Consider the following 18,931-nt stretch of genomic DNA (forward strand, 5'->3'; position numbering starts at 1 on the left):
ATTCTGTTAACAGTTTTATGAGTTTCCAGTATTATTAATCAGAAAGAGAAGACTAACCATAAACTTGCTAGGAAGCAGAGTTATATGAGGAGGAAATTAAAGACTGCATCGTGAATTACAGATGTATAGGCACATAAATATTTCATATGGTAATTATGAGGTGCGTGAATACAGCCCGATGTTTCCTAGCGAGTGAGCTGTTACTCCCAAAGATCTTCTCCCCACCACCGGTCATTCTTGATGTTTTATTCTTACAGCTGTTCGACATAGGAAGGTATTTAAGTCTAAACAATTATACTGTAGTTTCAGAAATATCTCCCCAGGAGGGGGTGAGGAGTGTCGGAAATCCCAACTTCGAATTGGAGTTCCGAAATCGAGGGAAGAAGATGGGTGGGCTTTCCCTGCTAAGGGCCGGTCCCAAGAAGTTACTGTGCTGAAGTTCCAAATATTTCAGGTAAAGAACATCAGAGCCTTGTAGAGATGCCTGTCCCCGACCCTGGTTCCTAAAAGTGGTTACATTTCTTCACAGCATGCACAGAAACCACCCCGACCACCTTCCGCCCGTCTAGAGGTGGACCCAAACCAATCCCAATACGTACCTCTTAAAAACAGACAGCGGGCTTCGGAACGCCAGGCAGCCGCTGTGCAGGACCAGCAGGAGCAGCAGCAGGCTGCGGGTGCGACCGGCCATGTCCGCGGGGCCCGGAGGAACGGGCGGTGGGGCGGACAGTCGGGCTGGGCTCGGCGGCCGCCGCTACTTCATGGCCCGGGGCGGCGCGCGTGCTGCGGCCGCTCCACTGCCTGCGCCCGGAGCCCCGCGGCCGAGCACTGTGGGTGCCTGCGGCCGGCAGAGCCCGTGGGAAGCGGCGCTGGAGTCCGCTGCGCCAGAGCGCCTAGTGAGCCGGGGCTAGACGCGCCAGGTCCTTATCGCTCCGGACTGACAGCAGCAGTGAGGGCTATCGCGCAGACCCGCGTCAGTCATCCTTCGGAACCTGCAAAAATAGAAGCCGATAATGGATGACTAACACATTACAGCATGTGCCCTCAGCAAATCCCAGCCGAGGTTCTTTAATACATGAGGAGTTTCACAAGCTCGCGCCCAAGCCTGGGGAAAAAGCTGGTCTGTGGAGCTCTCGTCCCTCCACAAGCCCCGCGACTTCCCAAACCCAGAGTGAAGCCCCAGAGCTGTCGTCCTCCCCACACCCGCCTGGGGCTAGCTTGGCGTTCTTATGCTACTGTTGTTTAGATTTGTACCTATTTCTTCCACTCTTTCCTCCTCGTAACCACCCCACTCTCCGGGTTTCTTCCTCTTCTCACCAAAAATGTGCTCAATACCTCCGTTCAATGTAAACAGTTATTCACTCAAATCACTGACCAAAGCACAAGGAATAAACCAGAGAGAAGACAAAGCACTTAGAGACCACAATAATCAGACAAAAAAGACCGAGAACAAAGGCGGTTCATGTATATGCACCGCACAGCTACAGATCAGAGAAAGATACCCCCTGCCCCGAACTACCAAGGACAGTCACAGAAGTCATAGCCCAAGTTCTCAGAATTATTTTTAAACAACTGAAACGCCACAGTCAACATCATATGTGCATTTCTGTGCATTCCAAATGCCCATTAAAAATCTGGCATTTAATATACAATGATTTCTTCCTTATAAGGCACGCCTCCGGAGGATGCTTTTTCCCAAAGTTTAGAAACTGAAAACACAATTTAGAAAGGGTGAAGAGAATTTAGTTATACCCCAAATGAGTTACATCTAGACAGGCTACAATCCAGAACTTCCTAGTAATACAATGAGCGGTGTGAGAGCTCAGGGGAAGGTACCCAAATATGATAGGTTTGGGTGAGCTGAACATTTTTATCTACAGGAAATTAACAGTCTTAAAAGAAGACTCTGGATCAAGGTCCTCTTGTTTCTCGCTCTGCTCCACACAAGGACATGTGGAGGCTCTCTCTTTTACCACAGAAAACCTCAACTGCAGAAGGGAACACAACTGCCTTCCATGATCACCCCAAAATCACACTATCGATTTCAGCACTGAAAACAGGAATGTAACCCTACAAGACAGAGTCCCAAGACCAAGTCATGCCTGTTGCCCAGGCCCACGCAAATTCCAAAGAGAAGGTTTTCTGTATCCTAATGTCCCTAATAAACTGTAACCGTCCATGTTCGCATTCACCACTTTCCTACAGAAAACGGGCTATGCAAGTTTTTGAATATTTCTCGCTAGTAGATAGTCACAGTCCTTTTACTGTCCCCACACCGTGATCCCCATGCCTTTTTTTCCCTGCGAATTTGTTTAATTTTTGTCACTTTATTCCAGGGGGATTTCAGAGCACTTAGGAGAAAATTTCCTTTGTTCCTGTAGAATTCACACAGAAATAACATGACATTTCACGAAGAGGTCTCAACTGGGCTAAATTCTAAAAGAATCAAGCTTTGACCTTATTAGTTGCTCTAACTTATAGCAGATTATGTTATTATATCTGAAAATGATAGTCCAAAAGCATTAATTTAAAATGTATCATTCATATTGTGAAAATAACTTCCCAACACAGACTTCTAAATGTTTTATTTTCATCTATAATTAAGACATGGTTCAGAGAATGCCAAATCACTTGGCTAGATGATAATAGTAAAAATAACAAAAATCAGGTGCTGGAGGGAGTATGGTTAGTGGTATAGCATATGCTTAGCATGCAGGAGGCTCTGTGTTCAATTGCTAGCACCAAATGAATGAACAAGTCAGTAAGATAATTTAGACATTCTCTACAATATGTGACCCTCTGGAAATCATAGCACAGTGAAGCTAAGCACCCACCCCAAAAGTAAAAACCCAAGAACATGAACAAATGAAGCACCACAGGTAATTTACATAAGCAATGACATTTTAAAAGACCAATATTCATTTGCACTTTCCTTTTGGCTCACTGAGCATTTGGCAACAAAACCCCTCAGCTCTGCCCTTCTGGGTAAGAGAAAAGGACTCCTGGTTGGTGGGTACAAATTGCTGAAGGCTGTGCTACGTTATACTGCCTTTGCTCCAGAGTGTAGTCCTGTCAATGATGACACTTAACAGCACTGAAGTTTTCTTTTAAAAAACACACACACACACACACACAAACACACACACACACACACACAATTTCATTCAGAACAGGAATCAGGGACATTCCTTGTTCCAGTTGGCAAAGAAGGTTAGTATTATACAAAATACTTGAAAACAACTTTATTATTAAAATTCTGTTAACAGGAACACACCCTTAAGTACTGGCCTTTGAAATAAAATTCCATTTATCTGTTTGATTGATTTTATTACCTTTGATGTTCCTGAACCACCCACTTAAAGAGAATTGAAGTTGTGGGTAGAATATTACTATTTGTAATCATAAATAGAACACCTTTTATTTCATATATGAAAGCTAACTATGATCCTTGATGCCTTTCAAAAACAAAATACAAGTTATCATATGAAAATCAACATGTCTAACAATTACCATTTCATTTGTTATTTTATAATTCTTATTAATGTAGGATATATAGTATTCAAACTTTTGTCTCAAGTTTTTAAAATTCAAAATATATGTTCCTGAGATAATGTATTCACTCATTTAAAAAAATACTTAATTTTGTATCACACAGAAAGTCATGATACATATTGGGGTTCTGTAAGGTAAACAAATCTTAAAAGAGAATATAACTTATTAAGGAGATGAGAACTTTGCCCCTTTAATGAAAGATGTGTTTAGAAGGAACTACTCTTAGAAAAGTGTCATAAAAGAGTCTCAGGGAATCTGAGGAGGGGAAGACTCTTCAAGATGAAAGCATGCAAAAATAGAAAGATGGCAGCAGCCTTCAGTAGAAGCCGTGGACTTTGGAGCATGCCAGGTACAGGGAACAGCAGGAGCAAAGGGACCCAGGTGGGGGCTGAGGATGTTTTGTGCTCAAGCTGTGGGCTCAGATTTACAATTTTATCTGTAATACAAAGATAATATTGTTGTGCTTGAAAAACAGTAATACAGCTCTGTCTCTTGGGTTCAAGCTGTGGGCTCAGATTTACAATTTTATCTGTAATACAAAGATAATATTCTGTTTACATCTCCATAAATTCATCAGGTAAGAATGGCTTACAGTTTATACCTGGATGGATATTAATCTAGAAGCAGCATCATTAGGTAGTTACCTAAGAGACCATGAAACAAATTTGGATCTTAGAAAGTGGGTTGATCATTTACTCTACTTTTTGCTTAACAAAGATAAAAATTTATGCTGAAATCTGTAATTTGCTAAAGACTCAAAGAAACATATTGGTCATTTCTTCATGGATAATTTACTCAGTGAGAAAACTGGTATGGCATGGTGGCTACTTGAAAACGGAAGGGAAACTGATGCCTGCCTGTACCACTTACTAGCTCTGTCAGACTGAGACCTACCTAGTCTCTTTGTGCCTTCATCTGCAGAACAGTAGTAATCAAATCATCTACTTCAAAAGAGTTATTCCAGGAATAGCTGAGTTAATATCCGCAGGGCAGTGCCAAGCATACACTAAATATTTGCGATTCCTATTGCTACAAATATACATGCAGTACCATAATGTTGAGCATAGTGATAAGACAAAATTCCCACTCTTACAGGAAGGACTTTCCAGTGTGGGAGAAAACAAGTAAGAATAACTACCAAATTATCAATTTCACTTTCTTTTAAGTAGATTTTTTGAGCTTTCTTTGAATAACTTATAACTAAACTGGTCAAAGGAAGCATATCCATTCACATAGCAATGTGACTTCTAGGCATTTACTCTTGGGCAGAAACTAAACAAGGACACAAAATGTCAATATGGATATTTAATAGCATTGTTCAAAATAAGAAAGTACTATGTTTTTAATAGCAGAGCATTTACATCAATAGCAGATGGTCAATATTTTTTTAAACTTACAAAATCAGAATATGAAGTACAAAATTTAATTTTTACAACTAAGAGTGTATCTTATGATAATGCTTTTTTTCAGTTTGCATAGCTAAAATTTTTTAAAAATTATTTATTTAATAACCATATAATTAGAAGAAGCATTTCATTACAACAGCATTAACCTATTCAATAACATTTTTCTGAGCTAGGGTACATCTCTTTCAAAATTGGCTGTAAATTTTTAGGTTTATAGTTGAATTAATAGTTATACAATATTGTACTCCGTATAAACCCTGTAAGACATAAAATTAACTGAGGTTTAGTGTCAATTGTATTAAAAATGATTTTTTTCTGTATGAAACTGTATTTTAATAATGAAATGGAGATCTTTTTTAAAGCATAGCTAAAATTTTTAACAACTGCAAACATAGAGGAATGCTTCAAGAATAGTACAAATACCTTTTTTCTATGACCATTGAAGGAGAAGTTATTAATCTGATCTTTCGACACTCCTAGATACTGTAGTGTGATTTCCTTTTTTAACAAAGTACATTTGGCCAGGTGACATGGCTCAGTGTGTAAGGCATTTGCTGTCAAGCCTGATGTCCTGAGTTCAATACCCTGAATCTATATGGTGAAAGGAAAAAGCCAGCTGTTCACATGCTTGTCTACACACATGCATAAATTACATGCACACAGTACATAAATGTAATTTTAATAATTAAGTTGAGAAAATAAAAAGTACATCATACTACATGGGTAGCAAAAGAGCTGGATATTAGCAGAAAATGAGCTCATTATGTGTTCCTTTTTTGAGGCTGTTTGAGTGGTCTCAGTAAATGTCAGCTGGCTCCTCCCAGAGTGCTTGTTGTCTTTTATTCTGTAGCATCAGAAGTCAAATACATCTATAAATATAATATCCTCTTGGCCACACAGGTGAGCTCCACTCACAGAAGCTGACTACTATATCATTTTATTAGAAGGCAACAGGAGTTTGACTCCTTACTAATGATGTAAACGCTGACCATTTAATTCAGGTGGTCTCTCACCAGAGTTTCCAGTGCACAGTTAATATTGTCGGTGAGTAGGTCATTTTTACCTTACCGATGCTTGTTTTTTCATCAAATTTTCAACTTTCTCTATTATATCACAATACACTTACGGTCCTCTGCTTTTCTCAATGGGGTTTAATCAGTTACTACCATTGTTTATTTACATCACTTACTTTAATGATAAAACTGTCTCAGTTGTGGACTCTTAAAACTACCTTTTCCAGGGGATCTGATGCCCTCTTTTGTCCACCACAGGAACCTACACCCATGTGCACATACCCACACACAGCCACATACAGATGCACATATGATTAAAAATAAAATCTCTTTTAAAAAGAAAAAAGCGAAAAAAAGTTACCTTTGTGTCCCTTTGACATATGCCTGATTCTTGGAGTACTTCCTTGCTCTTTGCCCAGTCTCCCTCCTGGGCTCAAAACTTAGCATTTTAACTTTCTCTTTGTGTTCTTCATCCCATTTGGCCTTTGTTGACATCCCAAACTGGACTGTCCACACATATATGGCTTTTTAGTCTACTGAGACGCTGATAGTGAGTGCCATGTAGTGTATCTGGATCAGAAATGTCCTCCAAAGGCCATATAGCAATGATCAGTCCCAGTTTTGTGATACTGGAAGTTGGTGGAAACATTAAGAGATAAGGTCTAATGGGAGGTCTTGGGTCTCTGAGGGCATACCATTGGAGAAGATAAGGAGACCATCACACTTTCCTCTTTCTGTCCTGTATTCCCAGCCATGAGATAAACGGTTCTGCTCTACCACACTCCTGATGTGGTTTGCTGCCTCACCACGGGCCCAAAAGCAATAGAACCAACCTACATACATCAATATTGTGAGCCAAAATAAAACTTTTCTCCTTACAAACTGATTATCTCCAGTATTTGTTATGGTTCCAGGTAGCTGACTAATATACCATGTCCCCAGTCCCATCACATTCACCCCTCCTGTGGGCCTAGTACCAGACACCTTCACACTACCTGAATATCTACCTTGGTCTGTTCCACTTAATGGCTTTAGGATTGTAATCATTCAGGAAATCAAAGGAAGGAAGTAAATTTTTATAAAGAAAATTATGGAACATATACACATGCATTTAAAATTCACAGCTACTCTAACTCAAACTATTGCATTTCCAGTTTTCTACAGGATGGCCGGGGAGGGGGTAGGGGAACCCACTTGCTGTTGACATGCTTTTGTAACAGAAATTTTAATTTAATTTTCATCAGCTAGGATTTCATTTGTAACCAGAGGAAAACAGAGACAATATGTACCTTTACCAACATACTCTGTTCCAAAGGCCAAAAATATCAAAAGTATTTGGGAGCTTGTATTTAATCCTTAAAAGATTTTAGGGTTACCTCTTCAGAGTGGGGAATGTTGGAGGGGATGGAGTGGACATGGATTTGATCATTCATTCAAAAAAGAAAAAGAAAAAAGTGATGGGGAGATATGGGAGGTGTTAGAAGGGAGGGAGTGGTTATGGATTTGATCAAAACACCTTAAATGCATGTACGAAATTCTCAAAGGTTTGTAAAAGTTTTTTTAAAAAAAGTTCGAAAACAAAAAAAAATTTTTTTTTGATTGAATGTATTCTTCAGATTTCAATTAGCATGCTACCTGTATTTGAGAGTTAGGACAGGTTTAGCAAAACAAAAACAGCCCTTTCTCTTGTAGCAAGAAGATTACAAAATAAAGGTTATGGTGGTTATACAGCATGGTACAATGTCCCTGGAGGTCAGCACTGTTAACATTTTTTGGTTTGAAAACTCTTTTCATGTGGGAGTCTGTCCTGTGCATCACCAGATGCTTAGTCATAGTTTTGGCCTCCACCTAGTAGAAGCCAGCAGCACTCCCCTTAAGAGATGAGAAGTTAGGCAAATTCCTAGGCAGGCAGACAGATAGGGGAAAAGGGCTATTGATCAGCAGCCAAGATTACAACTTCCAGTTACTTCTTCACCTGAGACACAGCTGAGCAGTCCAGACCAGATAAGATAAATCCAAGGCCCTGGACATATCCTTGCTTAGAGCTGTGAATATATCAGCCCTCCCTTCTTTGTTTAAGTTGAGCAATCCAAAATTAAGGGAAGGGTGATCTGCCCTATACCACTGAGAGCACTTAAAAGACCCAGACCCTCCTAGGGGCTTTCAGTGTCACTTGCTGAATCCCTTCCTCACTTGTGGAGTTTGTTTCTCTGTATGAGTGTATGTATGTGTGCGTTTCTTTACTTTTAATGAAGTTTGCTACCTGCTACACATAAGATCCTTCCTCCCTTTTAATTTAACTGGCAGAGAACACAAAACTTACCAAGATCCTTAGATGGGAAGGACTCTCAGTTGTGGCAACCAAAAATGCCACCAAATATGGACAGATATCATTTAAAGGGTAAAATAACCATGTCTGAGAAGCATTGTTTTAGCTCATTAAGATGAAGCTTAATTTGTAAATCAATGCAAAGTAATTCCCTTTCAATACATATAAAAGTCTGAAAATATGTTTATAAATATGGAATGTAAAAGTAATAACAGCAAATAGCATTTATTTACTTGTATACTAGGTATTGGCTTTGCATGTATTATCTCATTAAATTCTGACTTTGTAGTTTGGGTTATTTTTCCTCTTTCACAGATGAAGGATTAAGGCTCAGAAAAAATAATTTACTGTTCTAAATGCAAAGTGGTAGAGTACTGACTCAAATCCTAACTCCCTGACACCAGTATCTGTGTTTTTAATCCATACCTTTCAACATAAAACAAACCCTCCACATTTACAGATGCTACTCTTTAAGTATGAGTAAATAAGCAAATCTTTTGAATATTGTTTTATTATAAAATAATCACATTCAATGTTGATTGAGCAATTATTATATCCAGGTACTCTGGGGTATGTACTTCATATACTTTAGTTCACATAATCCTCACAATAACTCAGTGAAATTTGTGTGGTCATTCCTGTTTTACAAAAGTGGAAATGAATACAGCAATAACTAGCAATCCTGCTCAGGGTGGACAGACAGTATATAAACATGAGTAATCTGATACCACAGGTCAAACCATTAACTGCTCAACGGTACAATGTAAACTAGCATTTAATCCATCCACATATTAGGAAGCCTTAACATTTCCTCTACAACCTTACAGACATTACTCATTTAGCTAAAACACTGGAGAAAAAAATCAAAGGTGAATGACTATGGTTCAAATTTGACCCAAAAGTAGTTTTGTTAGCTTACAAGGGTCTTCTCAACTGTTTTCCCCAATCAGAGTAAGCATGTCAAAATGAAAGATGTCATATGAAAGACAAATTTCCAGTACCTCTCAAAGAGCTGTACATCTGGCATCACTGTACTCATATTTATTCAACAATCAGCTATGCCAGACAGTGTCTCTCCTTTTAGGCAGGCATTGCATAGGACTGTCCTCCAACCAACAAGCTATGGACAGACACCTTCTTCCCAAGCTTGCCTAGGATCAGATCATCACAAACTTGTTGACTGTTAATTCTCCATAAGAAAGGCGAGGCAGGGAGAGTCAGTCATGCCTCCCAACCAACCAGTGGGTCCTAGTTGCATGAGAGGGACTAAGGGTATATAAGCAGAGAAAGCTGTAGAGAGTTTTGTAAGACTGCTGGGAAGGCATGATCCATGGCTGCATGGAGAATTTCCAATGAGGCCTTGGCAGGGAGCATCTAAACTCTTGTAAGTAAAACCTCATCCGCTACTCTGTAAATAAGCCCAAAACTCATTGGTTTCCCAGACTGCAGTTTGGTGAAACTGTACCTCGGTTTGTCATAGAGACCAAGAGAGGAGGGGGCCAAAATTCATTTGTGCCTCCCAGAATAATTTTAGCAGTAGCAGGCTAGCAACCAGGACTGCCACAGTCTCCACTGCTTCCTAAATGCTTTCTGACCTTGAAGTTAAGACTAGTTGTTTTAACTGTCACCCTGCACTCATGTGCAATAATAATGGTTGTCTAGGTATTTTTATTCTTTTTTATACAAAGTTCACTTTTCTCATTTATTACTAGCTGATACCTTAAAATCACACATGCTGTGATCACTAAGTTTCAGAGTTCTTTCTTTTATGTGCAAAGGGAAACTGTACCCTATGTATAGATGAATTTTACCACTCATATATGCTAAATTATGCTTACCCCCTATTTTAAGGTTCTTTTCATTAGCAACGCACCATATTGATAACATTGTCTGAACATGGATTTATCTGTGATTTATCTCTTCTAACATGCATCCAATCCTTCCCTTACAATTCAAAATGGGCTTGGTATCCATTAAAATAAATAGGCTAAAAAGTCTCGGAGGCATCATTCTGCACTTGACACTACTGCATTTAGAAATTGCCGACAGTAACAAATTTTATTTATTTGTTTGTTTGTTCATTTATATATTTATGGTTTCCAGGATCAGTACCAGATGCCCTTAACTATGTCTGTTAGTCATCAAATTGGTTGTCTGTAAACACTTTAATGGAGAAAACAGCAAGAGATATAAATCTTAATTAAAATTCTCAGCTTTGATCAACATAAATATTATTTCTGAACACACGTATCTAAATTCAGTGCTAGTATATTTTACTGTAAAACAAAATAATTCCCCATGTTCCAAGCAGCAGAATCTTTCAGCTTAAAGGACTTCACTAGCAGGGTCTCAAGAGACCACTGAACTGCACAAGAAAAGCATTAGCAGTTTCTGATGATGTCACAGAGGTGGAAAAACTCCTTTGCAACCTACTCCTTTTCCCATGTGGTAATTTATTTATTTATGAGCAGGGGAATTTTATTTTAGAAAAGGACAGAACAATTCTGCAGCTATCACCGTCCTTCTCTTTTGAATAGCATCCTTGTTGAGTGGGGACACAGGCTGTTAGCCTTGTGGTGTGGAGCCATTCAGTACTGAGAATGCTGTACTAACTGATTTCTGCCCTAACTTGAGGAATAAGGACCTACATTCATAAGCTATCTCCATAAGATGCTAATTAAGAAATGAATACACATGCTTCTTCCTGTTTAGTGAAGTTTTCCAGGTAGAAGTTCAGTGTCAATTTGGTTGTTTCAATGAGTATGAATTCCAGAATGACCCAGACAGTTAGGTATGAAAAGATTAAGATCTTTTGGTTTAACACTGCCACCCTGCCTTTGAGGGTCTCTGTTAACAGACTCTTCTATTTTTTTTTTTTTGTCTTTTCTTTGAGGCAGGGTCTCCCTGTAGCCCCACTTGTCCTGGAACTCACTATGTAGACCAGGCTGGCCTTGAACTCACAGAGTTCCGCCTGCCTCTGCCTCCCAAGTGCTGGGATTAAAGGCATGTGCCACCACGCCCAGCCAGACTTCTCTATTTTAAGAGGGAGTATGTATGGAACAGATGGAAACAGTCACCTGCATTTAAAGGCACATGTTACTACACTGGGCTCCTGAGGCTGTGGTGTGAAGGTGGGGATCTAGCTTCCTTGTGTTTCTCTTGCCATCAGTCAATACATTTTTAATGAGATGTTTATGACACTTCCTGTTTATGGCTCTACATTCGCAGGCAGAGTTATTCCTGAAGCACTTTCATCTCTATTTTGTTAAATGCTTCCTAATGACTTCAGAGGCAGGGGTTATTAACTACACATGAAGATTGGCTTAGACCTAGATTATGCATGTACAAAATAAAACCTTTTTCTTTAAGGAATCTACAGGAAGGGTCATATTTTTACTAAAAATCAACAGTAAATTTTCTTTTGCTTCTTGAGTTACTCAGAGGATTTTCCTCCCATAGCAGAGAATTGTATTTGAGAACAATTATTTGTTTCCCATTTCTAATGTTAAAAATCTTTACAATAAAACACCCCAAACATAGCTTTCTATTATAAAAGTTTACAATCCTTTTCTTCAAGTATCTCAGCTGTATGATTACAGTACTTCAAAGAGAAATCTATAATCATATAGTGCTATTATATAACTGAAAAACTTATGGGAGTTTTTCGTAAAGATCATAAAAAAGTCAAAACATTTTCTCTTCTATATAATTCTTTGTAACTAGATTTACAGTAACCTAAAGGAATTCAGCAAAATACTTACTACATACTGCCCCCTCAGTCTCTGAAGTATACAATTTGAAAATAATTTTCAAAAGAACATAGTTGAATACAGTTGCTTAAAAAAACTTAACTAGTGATGCTGCATTTCTTTTCATGCGCCCATTTATTCATGTTATATGTTCTTTGTAAAAAAAATCTGTGTACAAATCCTTTGTCTTTTCCTTGTCCCTTGACTTTTATTGTTGAGTTATAACTTCTTACATATTCTAATTCCTGTACTCTTACCAGCTATATGATTTGCAAATGTCTTCTATCATTCTGTTGATTGGCTTTTTACTTTCCTGCTAGAACCATTTATAGCACAGAAGTTTTCATTTTTGTAATATCCAGTTATCTTTTCTTTGGTTGTTTTTAAATGAGGTGCCATACCTACAAAACCTAAGTTCAAGGTCAAGAGGATTTACTTCTGTGTTCTTTGCTGAGTTTTACAGTTTTATCTCTTAATAGAGATCTTTGATATACTTTTAGTTACTTTTTAAACAAGTTGTGAAGTTGATGTCCAACTCTGATCTTTTGCATCCTGGCATGAAGCTGTTTGAGCAGCATTTATTGAACAAGCCAATTCCCCCTATTAAATTGTCCTGAAAACTTTGTATAAAATCAATTGACTTTAAGTATGTGGACCATTTTTGAACTCTTGCTTCTATTCTATTGATTGATTGCTCATCGTATGCCAGTTCCACACTGCTTTCTCTACCATAGTCTTTATAATCTGAAGCATTAATTCTCCAACTTTGTTCATTTTCAAAAATTTAAGTGATAAAAATAAATATGTACATTAAATTGAAAAAAACTTATTTTAGAGTATAGGAGCAGGAATAAAATTCAGCTTAATCATAACACAACCATTTGAATTTTTAAATATGCAACTCGCCAGTTAAAAAAGTATACTTAATAAAACAGTATGTATGCAGATATTTGAATTTCTAGCCTATCCTAATCACAGTTTCTTTGATCAGCTTTCCCAAAATCCCCATGAACTATCAATGGAACATTTCATAATTTTCTTCTGGCTGAAAATGATCAAAGCATTCTTATGTTTGTTACAACTTTTTGATGTTGACATATAAACAGGTGGTGAGTTTATTTTGTTGTTATTAAACTGTTTCTTGCTGTCTTGAGCTTAGGATGAAGTGGTTTATTTTAACAAGGTACTTGCAGAGGGGCTTACTCTTCCCAATTTGTAATGCTCTTTAGAGGGGCTCCCATAGAGAGCTATAATACACCTGGAACTTAGTGATCCTCCCAGTCTGAGAGATGACTGGGTACAGGCCCAGCAGTAACATTTCCAACACTGAGGCCTGAGCACACCAGTTGATCCTGTTTGCTTTCTCTCTTCATTACTGAAGTTACATGGTCTAGCCTTTAATTATAACTAAAAGTTGAATTTTTAAGTCACAGGAAAATGTGAAATGCTCTGTTTTCCAGTTTTAACCAAAAATAGAGGCCTACAGGACCATAGGAAAGGTGATTCTTATCTTTAAAGTAGGGAAATCTTAAAAAATAAGGACATTTAAGGTTGGATACATTATAACAATAACTCCGTTAATAATGAAAATGATATTTAACATTGTTGAATGTGGCTGTACACAAGTGCTTTAGGTACTTTTCACATATAATTTGTTTAATTCCTACAAGAGCCCATGAGTTATGTTTTACTATATAGGAAAGAGAGAAGTTAAGAATTTTGCTTGACATGTTGTGAGAAACAGCAGAGTAGGATCAAAACTCAGGTTTGACTGACATGGAAGGCAGGAGCAACTAATGACCAGACCACACTTGACCAATGCTCTGCTTCTAGTAAATATCAAGAAAATGCAGAATTGCCAAGGGAGAAAACCACTCAATGATTCCATTCAGCTGTAAAGTCTTTGAACCACAACAGGGACTAGCCCAGCAAATAATCTCTACTCCTGCAGTAGTTGCACTTTTATCTCTTATCTTGGGGGTAATCAACAGCTGTCGGATTGTATTTAAGGCCTGCTCAATGGGAGGGAATTCATGTGTGACTCTGTAAACATAGCCAAATACACATGGCTGGAGAGGTCATAGATCCTCGACAAAAACACTACTTTTGTCACACCCCTAGACCGATGTAATTTGCAACAGACAGAGACTATTAGAATGTTCCACAACTGGACAAACACAGAGAATGGGGTTTGTGTGGTGCCCAGTCCTAAGTAACACATCTACAATGCAACCTCTTCACCTAAGGCTCACAGAACATAGTAGAAAATGTTAATGCATCTCTTAACTTTCACCAGTGAAACTTCCTCATGTAACAGATGGTGCCGAGCCCAGAAAGCCACAACTGGCCAAAGTGCAGAGAATAAGAAACTTCAGAGAAATTATCCCTGAATTAGATACCTATATCAAACCTCTGCCATGCAAGGCTCAGAGATCATTGTGGAAGAGGAGGCAGAAGGACTGTAAGAGCCAGAGGGGGTGGAGGACCACAAGGAAACAGAGTTCACCAGACAGAAGGAAAGTTATTCATATGAACTCATGGCAAGAACCATGCAAACTGAAGCCAAACACAATCCCAGCATAGAAATGGGGAAGTAGGTTGGCAACTGAAAACTACTGGGAGAGGGAGAGTTGGTTTTCTTCAAGGGTGTGACACTAGATAGGTTAACCAGGCTCCGGTGGATGGATGCATACCAAAGGACATTTGGGGACACAAACTTGGCTTGACAGCCCTTAACACATCTGACAGTGTACATGACATCTGGCATAGAGACTATAAAAGGGGTACAGATAGCAGAGGGGCTCTAAATATGATCAAAATATATCATATAAAATTCGCAAAAAAATCAATAAAAATATTTTTTAAAAAGAAAATGCAGAAAAGCTAACTAAACAATGACAGATTCAGCAGTGTTCCTAAAGTAATTTGTATTTTTATCATACATAATTAAAATCAACAGTACAGCTAGTGTGCCATGTGTAACTCGTTTTCCAGGAGTAACTCTTCTTGCCTACCTCCCATCCCCATCTATCTTCTCCTGGGAATTTGGAAAAAGCATTGTAAAAACTGCTGGTACAAAATGGAAGGCAAAAAATTTAGAATTGAAGTCAGAAATCATGGTTCTAAGTCCTGTTTTAGTAGTCTACTTAATATTTTGGATTAAACAGGGGGCTGAATGTTCTACCAAAAGTTTTTTTTTTAATATTTTATTATTTTTATTTTATGTATATGTGTGTATTGTCTGCATGTAGGTAAGTGCACCCATGTCATGCAATGCCTGAGGCGGTCAAAAGAGGCTGTCGGATCCCCTAGGACTGGAGTTACAGACAGTTGTTAGCTGCCATGTGGGTTCTGGAATTTGAGCCTGGGTCTTCTGCAAGAACAACCAGTGTTCTTAACTGCTGAGCCATCTCTCCAGCTCTACCAAAGGTTTTTGAGAGAAACAAAAAACCTGGAGCAAATTTGGAAGTTAAGCACCAGGACAATCATAAGCTGTTATTAGAGCTTCAGATTCAGTTTTATCTCTCTTTGATCTTCCCAATTTAACAGTGTTCATTCTGAATCTAATTTTAGCTCATCATCAAGTAACCTTTCAGATAGTAGAACATGTTCAAATGGCAGACACTTTACGAAGATTGAGGAGTCAAGAGAAAGTAGGGCTTCAGAGTTCAATAGAAACACACTTCCTAACACACACATGCACACACACACACACACACACACACACACCTGGTGTGAGGGGACAGAGAGAGCATGCAGACACACACACACACACACACACACACATGCACACACGCACATACACACACAGATGGTATGGGGGACAGACAGAGCATGCAGAGACAGAGACAAAGAGCAAAGACAGTAACTGTTGGCCAAAATGTAATTAAATTATTAACCTAAATCATTTGAAATATGTCCTATTAACCAGTCATTAACAATTTATATTTCGAGGTATGTTACTCAGTTTTCTACCACTGTAATCAACTACCTGAGATAAATAACATTAAAAGGAGGATATTTAGGCTTGGATTCCATCCATTGTGACTTAACCTCAAAGATCTGTGCCTGTGATGAGGCAGAACATCATGGTGGAGACAGTGTGGCAGCTGAGACGTAAATGGAACAGGAGAGGGAGGAGCCAGGGCTACCATATCCCTTCAAAGGCATGCCCCCAATAACTTATTTCTTCAGCTGACTATGTTCTACCTCCTTAAGTTTCCACCAGCAAGCCTTCATCACAGCTTCTAGAGAGAACTTACAACCAAAGCAAAACCCAAGGGAATTATCAATGTTGTGTTAAGATTATTGAGAAACATATTTTGTGTGTGCCAGAACTGACAGGTAATGTAGTCATGGTCACAAGTTTATGTGTCATGAGTTAAGGAAATTATAAAGAATTAGACTTGCAGAACTACTGCCGTGAGAAACCAGCCGTGGAGGTACACACATGTATATTCTAAACAGACTTAGGTATCTCTAGAACAAATAGAATGTAGAATGGTACCAAACCAGGTTCTTAGGATTTAAATGAGACAGATTCTCATTAATAAAGCTTGCCCATCTCCTTAGAGCAGTACTACCAGTTCTCATTGATTAAAGCAGTTTAAAAGCTCCAAATGTGACTGCTGCGGCAAGTGCACAGGTGGTTGCTATGTGAGTAATGAGGTTTATTACTATTTACTTGATCCTGTTGAACCTAACATGTATTCCTGAACAGAAGGGCCGGATAAATTACTTTTCTGGAAAGTGGTTCTTTTGGAATGGAATTTTTTTAAAATTGGCATATCTGCACAAATTTAATTTTTAAAAATTTGCTTTCCACTATAATTCCAGCAATGAACTTTTAGTGATCCTACCCAGACTACTTTGAATGACACATGCCAAAATATTTAGTAAAAACAGAAACAAGAAAGAACCTAAGCCTTTAAATATATGATTTATAAAGATAAAAATGTTGGATTTAGCAGCATTCATATTTATTGCAGCCTGTAAAATACAGGATGGGCTGAGGATGTAGCATAGCAGTTCCACACTTACCTAGCATACACAAAGGCCTCAGTTTGGTTCTCATTAGTACCAGAAACAAAACAAAACAAAACACTAAAGTCATTTCTAAAACTTTAAAAATTCTGTTGGCAAAATAAAACTATAAAATATTCTATAGCACTCATAATCAGCCCTGATCAGAATGTACATAAGGAAAACTGATCGTATTATTTTATAATTTTCAGAGGCTTTTCTGTCTTTACTGATACATCTAAAATTAATGATCCCTGTTGACTTGGACAGTCATTTGCAGTCATAATGGAGCAGGTGACACCTCACTGACTCAGATAGATGTCACCTGCGAAAGGAGCAGCTTGGTATACTGAAGCACGTATCTAGAAAAATCTAAATATGTTGCACTGATTACAGCTCTTCTGGTAGAGCAGTGCTTATAATTTATTTCATGATACCTTCATCTAGAATTAGAAACAAAAGATAAGTTGAGTGGTAAATATGAAGGAATATTGTGGAACATGAGTTCCACTAATTAAGGTATCAACACTTTAAAATGTTGACCAAGTAAATCAAGGTTAAGGAAAAACAGAAAGGAAATTTCTTCTTCTATAGATAATACTATAACACTAAAATGTGCTGTATTTTTCGTGAGAGCCACAGAATTTTTTGTTACTATATTACAATAGGACTATTAATTGTTTCATTCTGAACTAGCCAAATCAGTATTTTTAAGATGGCCTAGTTTATTTCTTGTTTCTAAAACTGTATAATTGTTCTCTTACCTTTTCACAAAATATTGAAATGTTGCTTGTTATCAAAGAGGTCAATATCTTTTATTAGTACGTTTCATTTTCACCAAATGCCAATTTGAAAATCACAAAAGTGAATTAATTAGGCAGTATTATTTGTCTGAAAGAGGGTAAACCTTCAGATAAATTTTCCCTTTTGTTTTGATATTTAAATCACTATTGGTAATACACTGTAATAAGATAAAGGTTCATTAATGTTGCCTTTGTTATGTAAAAACAAAACACACTAGAGGGGAAATTCCTTATTGAGTTACAATTACTCTCCAAGGACATAGCAAATGAGGTATCATTAAAATATTTAAGTTTAATTATGCAACGTGTTCCAAGACATAATCAAAACACTTATGCATATCGCCTAAGCTTTTCACTCAGATTCCTTTTGCGTCTGAGGTTTTTTTCCTAAGAAGAAAGTCAACATTAATAAAAAATTAAAAAAGACAAATATCTAAAGAACAATGATCTTATGCACAGAAAATTGTATCTTCGAAATTAATTGATAAATATATCTAAGGGGCAGGGCTCCCCCACAGTCAGCTTTAAGCTCTTCCAGGACCCTGTTCCTGCTCCTTCAGTGGATCTTACTACCAGACTTTTACTTTCCCAAATGAATCTTTTGATTTTGAGGCTGATCTATGGCTTGGTTTTTCTGCTTCTCTTTTGCACACTTCATTGTGTCTCACTAACAAATAACTCATAAGGTTGACCTTGTCAGGAGAGAAGAAAATAGGGAGACATCAAATAGCACCCCTAGTTGTATACCCCCTAATCACGTTTTCTTTAGGTTTACAGGATGCTCAGTGAACTGTGGACATCAAAACCATGTCAAAGGAATTAATTGTGTAAGAATTATGACCATTCTGGTGTCTACCTGGCTGTGGCTAAATCAGAAATCCCAGAGACCATACAAGCTTTTATCACTGAAACCAGGAGATGGAACCTGGGTGGCACGCCTCCGTCTTCCACCTGGCAGCTTGGTGCCAATAAAGTGCTGCCTTCTCTGGGCCTCGGTCTGGAGCAGAGGCTTCTGCAGGTGGCAGTGGAACCTGACTTTTCACATTACAGTCTGAAT

The 18,931-nt window shown here is 38.1% G+C and overlaps 1 protein-coding gene across 25 annotated transcripts in view; it reads right to left on the reverse strand.

The window, feature by feature from the left end:
* The window catches only part of Pam (peptidylglycine alpha-amidating monooxygenase), a 299,955-nt gene that overhangs the window by 160,631 nt on the left and 120,393 nt on the right, over positions 1–18,931 (reverse strand). For all 25 annotated transcript variants that reach the window (XM_029565911.1, XM_029565915.1, XM_029565909.1 and 22 more), the window contains exon 2: positions 600–992. In XM_029565911.1, coding sequence (XP_029421771.1) covers positions 600–691 — 92 coding nt within the window. In that variant the 5' untranslated portion in view covers positions 692–992. The remainder of the gene's footprint in view (positions 1–599; positions 993–18,931) is intronic.

The sequence above is a fragment of the Nannospalax galili genome, unplaced genomic scaffold (assembly GCF_000622305.1).
Source record: "Nannospalax galili isolate Female #2095 unplaced genomic scaffold, S.galili_v1.0 scaffold578, whole genome shotgun sequence".
Lineage (NCBI taxonomy): Eukaryota > Metazoa > Chordata > Mammalia > Rodentia > Spalacidae > Nannospalax > Nannospalax galili.